Raw genomic sequence first — 13215 nt, 5'->3', positions numbered from 1 at the left:
GTATCTGCTTTCCATGCAGAAAGCCCTAACTTCTCCAGGTACGACTCCAGGTACAGCAGGTGGAAATCTGCTGCCAACCAGTGTATGGAAATACTGAGCCAGGCAGACCTGTGGGCTGGCTCGATATAAGGCAGCTTCTGGTGTTTGTTGCCCTCCAGGTTTGCTGTGCCAAGTCTCAGCTGCACAGGGCCACAAATGCCAACCCAGCAGTCCATTCCGATTTTATCTCCTCACTCACTGGCTTGGGCTGACAGCCTCCGGGCAGCAATACAAGCCTGCTGTGGCTGTTCTTAGGGCGATAGCATTACACTCCCTCCTCTAGCTGCACTGTGGCTGAGCAGGCAAGGGACAGTCCTCCAGAGGGGACCACAGAGGATATACATTACCATCATGTTCCCCTCAGTGCGCTCCTGAATGCCAGGGCAGCCACCCACAGCTGACAAGAACCGTATTTAAGCTATCCAATGAGGTGAGCCACTAGGAAACATGCAAGGACTGTGAGAAATGGCCTTTAAATCCTGAGCTGCACCTATCAGGGTCTGGGGTTGGGGGGTGGGAAAGGGCATGCACACTGCCTCAGCACCAGTATCTCAGGGTCCCAGGATATGGCATGAAGCAGGGGTCAGCAACATTTTTCAGCTGTGGGCCGGTCCACCGTCCCTCAGACCATGTGGTGGGCCGGATTATATTTTTTTTTGGGGGGGGGGATGAATGAATTACTATGCCCCACAAATAACCCAGAGATGCATTTTAAATAAAAGGACACATTCTACTCATGTAAACACACGCTGATTCCCGGACCGTCCGTGGGCTGGATTGAGAAGGCGATTGGGCCGGATCCAGCCCACAGACCTTAGGCTGCCTACCCCTGGCATGAAGGCATAAGAGGCTGCCACCCTGCTAAAGCTAAGTGGGTGTGGATCTGGTCAGTACATGGTATATGCCACCTTGGGATCTGTGATGGAAGACATGAAGAATATAAATATAAGAAATGCAATGCCACACCGAAGACCACCCTGGCCAGCTCTGGCAGGGGAGCCTCCTGGGCAGCATGGCATCTGGTGCACCAAAAGAACTCCAATACTGTCTCACATACACACTGTTTGAAGGGGAAGCACTCAAAAACTGGGAACTAGAGAACTTTGGCAGGGGGCTGGCTTGTTCCTTCACCCCACCTCCCCAGTCTTGGCTGCAGCGAGATTTGAAATCTGTAGGTCCACAACAGGAGACCTCTCCCACCTCCTCCAGCTGGTGATGCATGGCAGAAATAGGTTTGCTTATTCTGGATCAATTCCTGGATTTTATGATCTTATTATTGGTAACGTAACATTAACCTGCAGCACCCAGAAACGCAGGAGGTTGCCAACAAGTCTACTAGGCCTCCCCAGATGAGGCGGAAGAAAGGCCCTCACAGTTGTCCTTCTCCCATCATGGAAGCCCAACCTCCTTCTGCCCACTGCTGTGTAAATGTCAGCATCCAGCCCAACAACTCCCAACCTTCCAAAAACACATATTGGGACTCCGTCAGCCATCCCAACCCAAAGCTAATAACAAAACACCAGGGAGAACATTGAAAGTCCCCACAATAATGAACAGGTCCAGAGAGCATTATAGCCAAAGCAGGGCCAGCACAACTGTTAAGGAAGGCGAGGCAGCTGACTCAAGCAGCAGAAGCTGAGGGGTGGCAGTGGCAGGAAGACAGAGATGAATCTCGCATGCAGCCTGCCATGTGGCCTCTATGTTAGCCTGCTGCTCTCAGTACGACTGAGTGTATTGTCCTGTCACTTGCCAGTTCTGTCAGCTTCTGTACATGGAAGGTGCCACCCTTTCCTTTGCTTCAAACACCAAATATGTATCAGGAAAGCCAAAATATTAGTGTAATGGTGGAACCAGAACAACAGAGATAAAGCACAGTGCTCCCAGCTCCCTCCCCTCCTCTCTGTCTGTCTGTCTGTCTCTCTCTTTTACACACACCCTTCGCTACAGTTTGGCTCAGTCTTCCAAAGCATGGCACTCAGTGGACTTCGTTGGACAACAACTCTCATCAGCCCCAAACAGCATGGCCAGAGATCAGTCATGATGGGAGTTCTAGTCCCAAACATCCAGATGTGGCCAGGTTGAGGAAGCCTGACGATCTACACCAACTCAAAACCCACACCTGATCTGCTGTAAGAGCTGCTGTAAGATGACACACTGCGGTTGTGGTCTCTTTGGGGGAAGGACAGGAAACTAGACTTAAGTTGCAAGGCTTCACTTTAGGATAACTTCTGGATCAGGTTGGAATTTCCGACTTGAACACCAAGGGACCTGGCCTCACTCCCCTCGTCCCAATCTTCTGGCTGTGCTGACCAAAGCCACCTTGCTCCCATGGCTAGTGCAGGATCCTCTACAGGCATCCCAAACGAGCTCTGTGCAAGTGCAGAATCCTGTTTGCTGAACTGCTCAGGGATGGTGAAAAATGCCATGAATCTTCAGGTCGTTTCAAATCTCCCATCCAAACACAGGCACACGAACGTCCCCCAATTCCCTTCTCATCACACCCCTTCCTGTTTTCCAAAAGCGGATTCCCTCCCTCACCTTCCACAGCAATTACCCACAACACTCTAGCCACCCCTGCTCCTTCTCTCCACTGACTCCAAATGACAAACCACTTAGGACATTTTGCTGCTTCAAGCCTCAAAAGCAGGAACGCAGCACAAGGGCAAACAGGAGCGATGTCCCCTCCTGCTTTTCTGTCTCAGCTGCGGAGGAAGAGATTTGAGGCAGGAAGGGCAAAGAATCTCTTTCTCCCCCTGCCTTAATCTCACTAATGCACAGACATTTGAAAGGAAGGCGGGGAGGGGGTAGAGAGAAAGAGATGGAAGAGGACTTTATTGCCATGTACTTACATTTTAATGTTCTCATGGTATTGCCTTGTGTCTGAGGGCTGGTTGTAGAGTGGCTGAAAAGGAAAAGGAAATTTGAAGTGTAAATCACAGCGTGGGCTAGCATATCATAATTATGGAGCGCTGACAGCAAGGCACCCTGTACCGCTTATGAGCTTTGGCTCCCAGGGAGCTGAAGGCACGCTAAGTCCTCACAACTCCAAACGTCAGTGCCAAAGGCCCACTTGCTCCACCGCCCACCCACAGCCTTCCACCATCACCTGAGATGCTTCTCCTCTCCATTTGCTTCTGCTTTCTTCCCCAAGGTGCTGCCTGCCTGAGTCACCGCAGAACCAAGAATACACTGTTCAAAAGCAAGCTTGTTCAGAAACAAGCAATTTGCAACGTAACTCCTCTGAAGCCCCATGTGCGACACAGCAGAGAGTAGCAAGCTGGGGAGGGGGCAGGCTATTACTCACTTTATGGTGGAAGAAAATGTTCACGTCGCACACATGGGAACTCAGGGGATGGGCCGGGGATGTGGGGAGTGTGGCTGCAAAGGACAGAGCAACCTCCACAGCTCAGTGGCAAAGAACAAGCTTTGCATGCAGAAGGCTCCACACAATCAGCGCTCGGCATTTCCAGTTTTAAAAGACTCTCAGGAAGCAGAGTTGACAAAGATGCAGCTGAGATGCTGGACAGCTTCTGCCAGAGAGGGCTCATCCACACTTAGAAAGCACAGGTCAAAGTGGTTTTCTGCTTGACCCACGCGTTCTAGGCACAGGTCTGAGGGGCTTTCCCCTTGCCCTGCTCCTTTCCAAGGCAAAACCTGCTCTTCAGCAACTGAATGGAACAAACGGCAATTCATGAGAAACCTGAATTGTCATTTGCTCCAACTGAGCGCTAAAGAGCAGTTTCCCCCAGAAGGAAGAAGCAGGACTCAGTCCGAGCAGAGCATGCTCAGGAACATAGGAACCTGCCTTATACTAGGTTGGGTCATTGATCCATCGACTGGCAGCAGCTCCTCAGGGTCTGAGGGTGATGTGACCCCACAATACCAGCTGCCTTAGGGCTGGGGTGGGGCCCGGGAGGGAGGGTGGGCTTCTACACCTTTCAAGGGCACGAAAGGGGAGACCGTCCTGCTGGCTCCCTATTCTGCCACCAGCCAGGGAGCTGTGAGAATCCCTAGCAATGACCAAAGATGTCAACCAGCCGAGAGGAGGAAGAGGAGCCATGGGGGATGACCTCTGCCCTGCTGACAAAGACTCAGTCGCCTCCACCACGGGGAGCAGACCCAGGATCCCATTTGGAGGAGTGCATGCCTCCAAGTGCTCCAGTGCCATAGGAGGAAAGAGTCTTGCGAGTGAGCAGGCCACATCTTGCCTTTCATAGCTGGCAGAAGGGGAGCGGCTATTTGTCGAGACACATTTGCAGCTCTCGTATGGTCTCAAATCCTTGATGCAGTTCTCAAACTCACTTTGGCGTTCTGTACCTGTAGCCTGCCCTGCCCCAGCGCAAGTCTTGAGAAAAGCTTTCTTACTCTCCACGTAGAGATGTAAAATTTAAAGAAATTGTCAAGCTTCCCACCCCCACCCCTGGTTTTTCTGGAAGAAACTTTCCTCCCCTTGTGACAATGGCAGAAATTGCATTTTGCGCTTGCATTTGAGAGTTGTACTCTCAGTAATGATCTGTAATTATCTGATACTGTGCACAGTCTTACATAAAGGTCTCCCTGCTGCATAGTTCTAGAAATAATTTTGGACACCTGGCCTTAACATTTTGCTCACTGTTCCAAAAGAAAATATTTCATAATCCCACCCATCCCCAATGCATCCCCCCCCCCAAATCTTCCTTCTTTTGGGGGGGGGGTGCAGAGGGAGATTTTGGGGCAGTGGAGATTGAATTCTTTCCAGGGCCTTCACATCTCTACTCTCACATGAGAGCCTCTGCTGCGGAATTTGGGATGGGAGCCTGGGCAGCGAGGGGACCTTCCCAGCCCCACCTGGAGATTCCAGAGAATGAACCTGGGACCTTCAACATGCAATGTGGACGCTCCGCAACTGAGCCATGGCTCTTCCACGGTATTGTGAGGTTTGTTTTTATGGCATAGTGAATTTATAATAGTGTTTTTAAAAGACTTTTAAAAGTCTCTTAGAGACCTTTGGGTAACAAGCAACCAACAAGTATAAATAATAATAAACAATAATAGCAACAACTATAATGATGGACCAAAGGCCTCGTTGAGCTGGGATATACTTTATGTATGTTCTTTTGACCAATAAACACCTAAGCATCAGGACAAATATGTATCAGAAAGCCTAGCCTGAAACTACATTTGGCCATACACAGGGTTGGATCCAATGCTACCCCTACTCAGAGTACACCCATTTAATTAATTTGTTAACAAATTTAATTAATGCAGGCCCATTAATTTCAGTGGGTCTACTCTAATTAGAACTTAGCTGGACACAGATGTTAACTGCTGCATTTATATTTAATGATTTTAAACTGAACCACCCAGAGAATACGGCTGAAGTGTACAATTTTTTAAACAACAACAACAAATTTCATAAAGGGATTGTGATTTGGGTCCCTAGAGAAAGCAAATGGTGCAGCAATTCAAGAATTAAAACTCACTTTCACCTGGAACAAGATATAACAGCTGCTCAGGGTGAGCCTTGAATCCAGTCTTGATAGTGGATCTATTCCCTCCCCCCACATATCCTGACGATGTTCGGGAAATTTATCTAATTGCTTTGTTTCAATACTGCAGAAGGGTTTGTTGACACCCATCCACTGTTACAAGACTCTCCCCACTTCTCTCCTCTCTATCCGTTTAATTTTTCAGACAGAAAACAACAAAGCTTTAAAGAAAACATCATTGGAAATCCACAAAAAACGGTAAGGTCAATAAATACAGTCCAGTAACTTTAAAAATATGCACACACACATACCCAGGATCTATTTCCCTAATTTCCAGGTGGGAAGCTATGTTAGTTTGTTGCAGCAAAACCAACAGAGAGACTTGTGGTATTTTCAACACAGACATCTCAATGCTTTATTCCTTTCATGTACTACAACAGAATTCAGAGACTGTGGAGAACACCAACCTGTGCAGTAAAGCTCTGTTTCTGTTGGTTTTTTTAAAAAGTGAGAGGGAGGGAGAGCTGTCTCCTCCTTGCCTTCCCCCAGAAAGATATTTTGCATGTCTAAAGACTACATGTTCAATCTCCGGCACTGCCACTTCAAAACATACTGGCTATTAAAACACCCGCCAGAACTGCTGCTGGAGTGTCACTGCAAGTCAAAATAAGACAGCCCTAGGGGAGGTGCAGCAGGCATGTGATTCTTGCGTCTTCAAAACAACAAAGCCCAGACCAACCCAATGTGTGAATGAGACTGAAGCCCTTCTGGGGAAACATCCTGTCGCTCAGTGACTTCTCTGGGCCTTCTCACTTAAGGAGAAGGAACAAAGTGCCCTCAAGGCCACCTTAAGCAGCTACCTCCTCAGACATGACTAACACTTCGCTTATGAATCATTCATCAAAATTATGGCCATACTTGGGCTGTTTCCAGATGAGTAATGCAACCAGGGCCTTCGGAGTTGAACACTAGTCATGAGTTGGGAAGCTGCAGAATGTCCCAATTTTTTCAGGGTCAGCACGACAAATTCTCCCTGTCTGCTGTGCAAGTTGAGGCCAGCACAAACTAGAGAAAGCAACTTGCATAGGGGATTTCCTCAAACAAAGTTTCAGAGTGAAAGTTTGAAAATGAGTCGAGTGGAAGCCAGGCAGACCAAATGGCACAGCTTCTCCTGGATTGCACTGCTACACCACACAGGTAGATGGGTTATGGTTTGAATAACCCCCATGCATTTAAAAAACAAAACAGAAAACTAGGAAGTCAGAGAGAAGGACTTTCTGTCTGAACATGTTTGTGTGTGTTTTTTTTTAATCTGTAAGGAGGCACATCCTCCTTGGCCACTGGGCCATGCTAGGTGCAGCTGATGGGAGTTATAGTCCAGTCACACCTGGAGAGCTCAGGGTTGGGGAATGCAGGATTGAGGCATGGCAGTTTCATAGGTCATAAGTCTCTCTTGATGGAGCCAGGTGGAGGCTTCATCTCCCAGTTTACCTTCAGAACTCCCTCGCTTTGAACTGTATCGCAGACATGGTTGTCTGTGCACTGACCCCAGAAAGTGTTCTATGGAAATTAATCACAGTCACACTTTGGGGAGCATTTCGCTGTATGCAAACCATGGAGTCATTTCATGAAGCCACCTGAGCAGGAAATGTTACGAGTGAAGCCAGCTGATTCCCATCTCCAGGTGGGTCATTGTTTGCTTCCTCAGTGCTAGGGCCATGCATTTACAGCACTGGATGACTGCAGCATCAAGTGATGCCTTGCATGTAGGAATAGAAGCATAGATTTAACAATACATCTAAAACTAAGAGAGACTGGAAGGATAAATATTCACCAACTGTAACGCAATGGTCTGAAGACCTTACTGCCCTAGCTATATTCAAACTTATTTCATATAGCTGTCAATTTCGGGTGGGTATCTAGGTCAGCATCCAGACAGCTTATATGTTTAATTCAAGCATGTCCATAGTCTGGCCCGCGGGCCAAATCCGGCCCGCTGGTCGGTTTAATCCAGCCCCACAGGCACTGAGGCTTGCTCACCCGCCCACCGGTCGGCTCTCGCAGCCACTCGCCGTGGGCAGCTTGTGCATGAGCCCTGAACTGCCAAATCTACAAAGCCACAGGGGTATTTGACTTTATGTACAGACCCAACCAACAGAAACTAATAGCACACTATGTTACCATAGTTGTCATTGTATGGACTACTGTAAAATGGGGCACATCTACACTATAGAGTGAAAGCACCCTTTTACCATTTTAAAAGTCAAGGCTCCACCCCCACCCAAGAATCCTGGGAACTGTAGTTTGTTAAGGGAGCTGAGAGTAGTTAGGAAACAGCCTCTGAAGCACGTGTCAGCGAGAATCAGCCAATCAGCAAGCTCTTGTCACGCTACCAGCTCCTGGTCAAGCACTGGTCAAGCACAGGGTTCAAGTTCTGCTTTCCGATGCTTGCAGTGACGCTCTATCTAACCTCTCCCCTAGTTATGACAGGACAGGGAGTTTTGGAGATTTTGTGGTTTTGCTCTTCCTGTTCTGTGGATTAATTTAGCCTGTATCTGAGGGGATTTTGTACCAGAATCTCTGATTCACGTCTTCCCCTTGTCCAGGGCACACGGATGTTTGTAGGGGAAAGGTCGGCTCCTAACTTTGCTGTTCCAAGCAGTTTGCAGTTAGCTAAGGCACAGCTTCCCTTTGATTCAAAATGGATTATAAAATACTGTAAGCCTTGATTATGTTAAGCATATATGAATATATATTGAATATATTGATTACTGATAACTGATTATATGGATAGCATAGGGGTAGCCCTTCTTCCTTGCCTCACCTCCAAGAGGTGCAATTGGGGGAAGCCTTGGCTGTCAAATGGTAAAAGAGCACCGCCTGGATGTGAATGCAGTCAGGGAGAGGAGGCCCACCAGCAAATCCACAGAAGACATCAGTAGCGTTTAATTTTGAAAGGATGGGAGGCCCACAGTGGGGAAGGGGGTTGGGAAAGATTTTTTACTTGAAATGATTTAATTGCTCCAAAGAGACCAGCCTATTTTTTATTTTTAAAAAACTCTGAAAGACCACAGTGACATCCACCATCACCCTCATACCATTTATGAAGGTGCAATCCAGGTGGCTTTCATTCCTAGGCAGGGTGATAAGCCACAGTGCAAGTCGCTTACGTACTGCAGCCCAAAGGCATCATCACAGCTGCCTAGTAACCACAGACAGCAACCAGAGTGTCACGACCGGACATGAAAGGCAGCAGCCAAAGACCAAAAGGAGCCCTTTCCACAATTCACTGTGCAATTTACATCCAGCTGCTTCCTGGAGCCACTGGGCAGGCTAAATTTAACAAATTTCATGTAGGAATTGAGGGGTATAACCTGTTCAAAAGGAATAGACCAAACAGGAAGGGGGGAGGAGCAGCATTATATATGAAGGATGTGTACACTTGTGAAGAAATCCATGACATGGAGCATGAAAAGCAGACTGAGAGTATATGGGTAAAAATTAAGGAGAGAGAAACAACAGTGACCTTCCTGTGGGTGTCTGCTACAGACCGCGAAGCCAGACTGAAGGCTTGGATGATGCCTTACTAGAGCAGATTACCAAACATTAAAAAAGAGAGAAATGGTAATCATAGGGACTTCAACTTCCCCGATTTCTGTTGGGACTCAAACTCTGCCAAGAGTGTTAAGGTCTGACAAATTCCTCCATTGTCTCACTTACAATTTCATTTCCCAGAAGGTAGAAGAACCAACAAGGGGGTCATCTATCTTGGACCTGGTCCTCACCAATAGGGAGGAACTTACTGATGAAGTGGAAGCACTCAGAAACCTGGGAAGAAGTGATCATGTTTTCCTGGGTTTCAGGATACAGAGGCAAGGGAAAACTGAGCGTAGTTGGATACACACTCTGGACTTTAAAAAGGTCAATTTCGAAAAGCTGAAGGAAGTACTGAGTGTGATCCCATCATCAGAAACACTCAATGAGAAGGGAGTCTAAGAAGGATGGGAGTTTCTAAAAAGAGAAATACTGAAGGCTCAAATACAGACAATTCCAAAAGTAAGAAAAGTGGGAGGCATCTAAGGAAACTGGTGCGGCTGCATAAGGAGCTTACAGGTGAGCTGAGAGTTAAGAAGGGCATGTATAAGAAATGGAAGAACGGGGAAGTCATAAAGGAGGAGTACACACGAGTAGCCAACAGTTGCACGGGGAAAGTCAGGCTGGCTAAAGCTCATAATGAGCTTTATGAATGAAAGTTTCTTTGGCTACACCCAAAATAAGAGGAAAAACAAGCAAATGGTAGATCCCCTGTGTGGGGAAGACAGAGAAATGCTATTAGGGGACAGAGAAAAGGTGGAACTACTCAACACCTACTTTGCTTCTGTCTTCACCTAAAAGAAAAGCAATGTCCAACCTGGTGATAACAGAATAAATGATGTAAGGAGGGAGCTGCAGCCTAAGATAGGCAAAGAGGTAGTAAGGGAACACCTAGCTACTTTAGATGAATTTGAATCTCCAGGGTCTGATGAGCTGAATCCAAGGGTACTAAAGGAGCTTGCTGTTCTTGGATAACAGTTGAGGTCCCTACAGACTGGAAGCAAGCAAATGTTGTCCCCATCTTCAAAAGGGGGGGGGGAGGAAAAGGAAGACCCAGGTAAATACTAACTGGTAAGCTTAACATCGATACCAGGGAAGGTCCTAGAACAGATAGTTCAATGGTCAGTCTGTGAGCATTTAGATATGGATGCTGTGATTACTAAGACCCAACATGGGTTTCTCAAAAATAAGTCATGCCAGTGCAGACTATACTAGAGTGAATGGGCCAATGTAAGGAAGCTTCCTCTACATTCTGTTGTCACCAGGCAGCTGTTTTCAGCCCACTGGCCCTGTCTGCTAAGCTTCCTGCACCAGAATCAGGCCAGCAGGCCATTCTGAAATCAGAGGGAGCCTTCCTTGCAGATCTCGCCATCAAGCAGATGCTGGAGTCAGTCTACCTCCTTCTCAACCATTTGGCTACCCTCCAAAACTCCAAGGATGGCAAGTAAGGGTGGGGGGGAGAAGGGAAGTATGCAGGGTAGGTGGGGGCGGCTGTAGGGAGAGAGAAAAACACTGTATGTATATTTGTTAAAATCAGAGACAGACTTACCAACTCCACCTGAGGTCCCAGCCCTTCCAGAATTCTGTGTGCTGCTTCTGCTTTTTTCTGCAACAGTGAAAAGGAAAATAGGAGAATGCTAAATGACTTAACAAATGGAGTCCCACACTTCCAGATTTCACTTGCTTCCCCCCTCCCTCAAATTTTCCCTCAAAGGCAAAGGGCCTACAGATTTAACCTCATTTCCCTCCCCACCCTTCCCCAAGGCAAGAGGAGAAAGGTTAAAAGCGCAAAGAGAGAGAGAGAGAGAGAGAGAGAGAGAGAGAGAGAGAGAGAGAGAGAGAGAGAGAGAGAGCCCTCCCACACACACTGCAATGTCACAGACCGGGAAGGGTTTGAACGGCTGCCAAGCTGGAAAACCCAAACAAGAGGCACACACAGGAAAACTCTCACGTATGCTTCAAGGTCTCAGCTGCAAAAATGAACCATGGGACGGGGAAAAGGATATACTCCGCTTGTGGTGCCTTAGTGGCAATCTAGCACAAGACACTCACACATCAAAAAGCCTTTCTCTCTCTCCCTGTGACAAACAAATTCTCTTTCACTTTCAAATTGTCTGGGTACTGTGCAATCACTTCAGTGGCTATCCAAGAGTGGAGGCATTGTGGGAGAGAGGGGAAGTTCTGCTTTGCCATGCCCCCTTTTCCAGGAACTGGCCTTGTCAAAAGGATGTGATCAGAGTAGCACCACCATCCTTGGGTCATCTGCCCTGACCCACCCACCAGCACTCCTCCCTCTCCTCTTTATCTTCCTGCTCTTTTCCTCCCCAAGCTAGATTACCTTGTGCTCACAGAAATATACACAAAACGAGCACACATGCTCTTGAGGGGACATGTCAGAACAGGGCTTGGAAGAGCCACAGGCTCACGGCACCAAAGCGATTAAATAAAAGATGACCTTTCCACTCACACACAGGCTGCTTTCCCTGGTGATTCTTACTAACAGCCTGGTAAACCTGCTACCTAAAAGCCAATGAGGAACGAAAGCAAAGAGGGCAGGAACAGACGGGCCTGGAGACAAATCCTTCAACAAATGGAGCGTGGGGTTTAAGGCACCATACGGGAGCAACACCCTGAGCAAGGGAAGTTGGTTCACCCCCTCTGAGGATGCATCATCAAGATCATTTGAGGAAAACTTGCTCTCGCCTAACAGCCTTTCAGTTTCCCAGTGCATGGCACCAAAAGGAGTGGATATTATTCCTTGACCATGCTTGTTAACAGGGAGTTCTTATCAGTATTGGAGGTTTGGGTATGCAACCACGGGAATGTAGTTTGTAATAATCTCATTATAAATATCTCCCAATTAGTTAGCATCCAAATTAAAAACTAGGCACTGTGCAATTAATAAAAAGACGTTTGTGTTTCAACCATACTGCAGTTTAGTGTGACAAGAGCCTGCACATTTCCTGCTTCTATTCCTCCTCCAGCATAGACATGGAACATTTGGAAGTTTCCACTGCTGATTTCAATTAGGAACCATTTAAGGTAAGGCTCAAACTCTTAAGCTGTGGTTAATGGTTTGTTTAAACAAGCAAGCTTCATAACCCATGGTTTGAAGTTGGCTTGTTTCAAACAAACCATAGTTTAGATTAAACCGTTTGCGGACTGTAAGAAGAGTTTTCTAAGACCTCATCACAATCGCACTAGAGGAGGAAAAGGGTACACACAAGCCAGCGTATCTCTGAAGCTAATTTTCACCATGCAAATTATGGCTTTCTGTGGCATTCAGACATAAACCATTGTTTTGTCATATGCAAATGAACTGGATAATGTATTGGACTCAAACACTCCTCTCTTGCCCGTGTGGAGTGGGGGGGTGTCTACTTTTTAATTTGTGGCAAACTATAGGCTGTCAAATATAGAAAATTTAAGTTTTGAGCAGACCACAGTTTGCTATATCTGGATGAAACAGTAAGCTATTAGTTGCCGCACATTAGAAGGAGATGTAAAGGAGAATGGGCAGTAGGGTCTCATGAGGACAAACCATAGTTCTGAACCAACAATCCTCCTCAGAGATTTACAATACAGGGGGGAAAATATAAAGAACAATGAAGAAAGTAGAAAAAGAAGTTACTCTGGATTAATCATCACAAAGATGGATGGAGAGATCTTATGGGGGGGGGGGGAATTAAGACCTGAAAGTTTCTGGCCCTTTGCGGGGTGTAGAAAATAACCACCTTGCAAGCAAGAATGTGACAAATCAGTCAAGAGAATGAGCTCTGAACCAAGAAGTCCCTGTTCAAATCCCACCTGTATCATAAAAGTCATTAGATGGCGTTAAACAAACCCTGACTATCTGCAGTATGGGAGTAACATTTCTGGACTACCTTACAAGGCTGTTGTATGAACTTTTGAGATAATGCATGTGCACTCTAAGGCGTGATATAAATAAAATATTGTAGGAAGAGGCCTAATGGATCAGAACAAAAAGTTCCATCTAGTCCAGCACCCTGCCTTCCCAAAGCATTCAACCAAATTGTTCTTTCATTTTACTTACTTAACTGTATTGCCATAGTTTCAGTGACTTGTAATAATCCAACAACAGGGAACATGTTGC

General features: G+C 46.8%; 1 protein-coding gene across 19 annotated transcripts in view; it reads right to left on the bottom strand.

The window, feature by feature from the left end:
* The window catches only part of NCOR2 (nuclear receptor corepressor 2), a 389949-nt gene that overhangs the window by 203936 nt on the left and 172798 nt on the right, over positions 1 to 13215 (bottom strand). For all 19 annotated transcript variants that reach the window (XM_081174437.1, XM_081174422.1, XM_081174418.1 and 16 more), the window contains exons 7-8: positions 10651 to 10707; positions 2889 to 2941 (exon numbers count right to left, since the gene is read on the bottom strand). In XM_081174437.1, the coding sequence (XP_081030563.1) occupies positions 2889 to 2941; positions 10651 to 10707 (110 nt within the window). The remainder of the gene's footprint in view (positions 1 to 2888; positions 2942 to 10650; positions 10708 to 13215) is intronic.

This window comes from Podarcis bocagei (assembly GCF_964188305.1).
Source record: "Podarcis bocagei genome assembly, chromosome: 16".
In the NCBI taxonomy this organism is placed as follows: Eukaryota; Metazoa; Chordata; class Lepidosauria; order Squamata; family Lacertidae; genus Podarcis; species Podarcis bocagei.
This window is presented reverse-complemented; position numbering and strand designations above follow the sequence as displayed.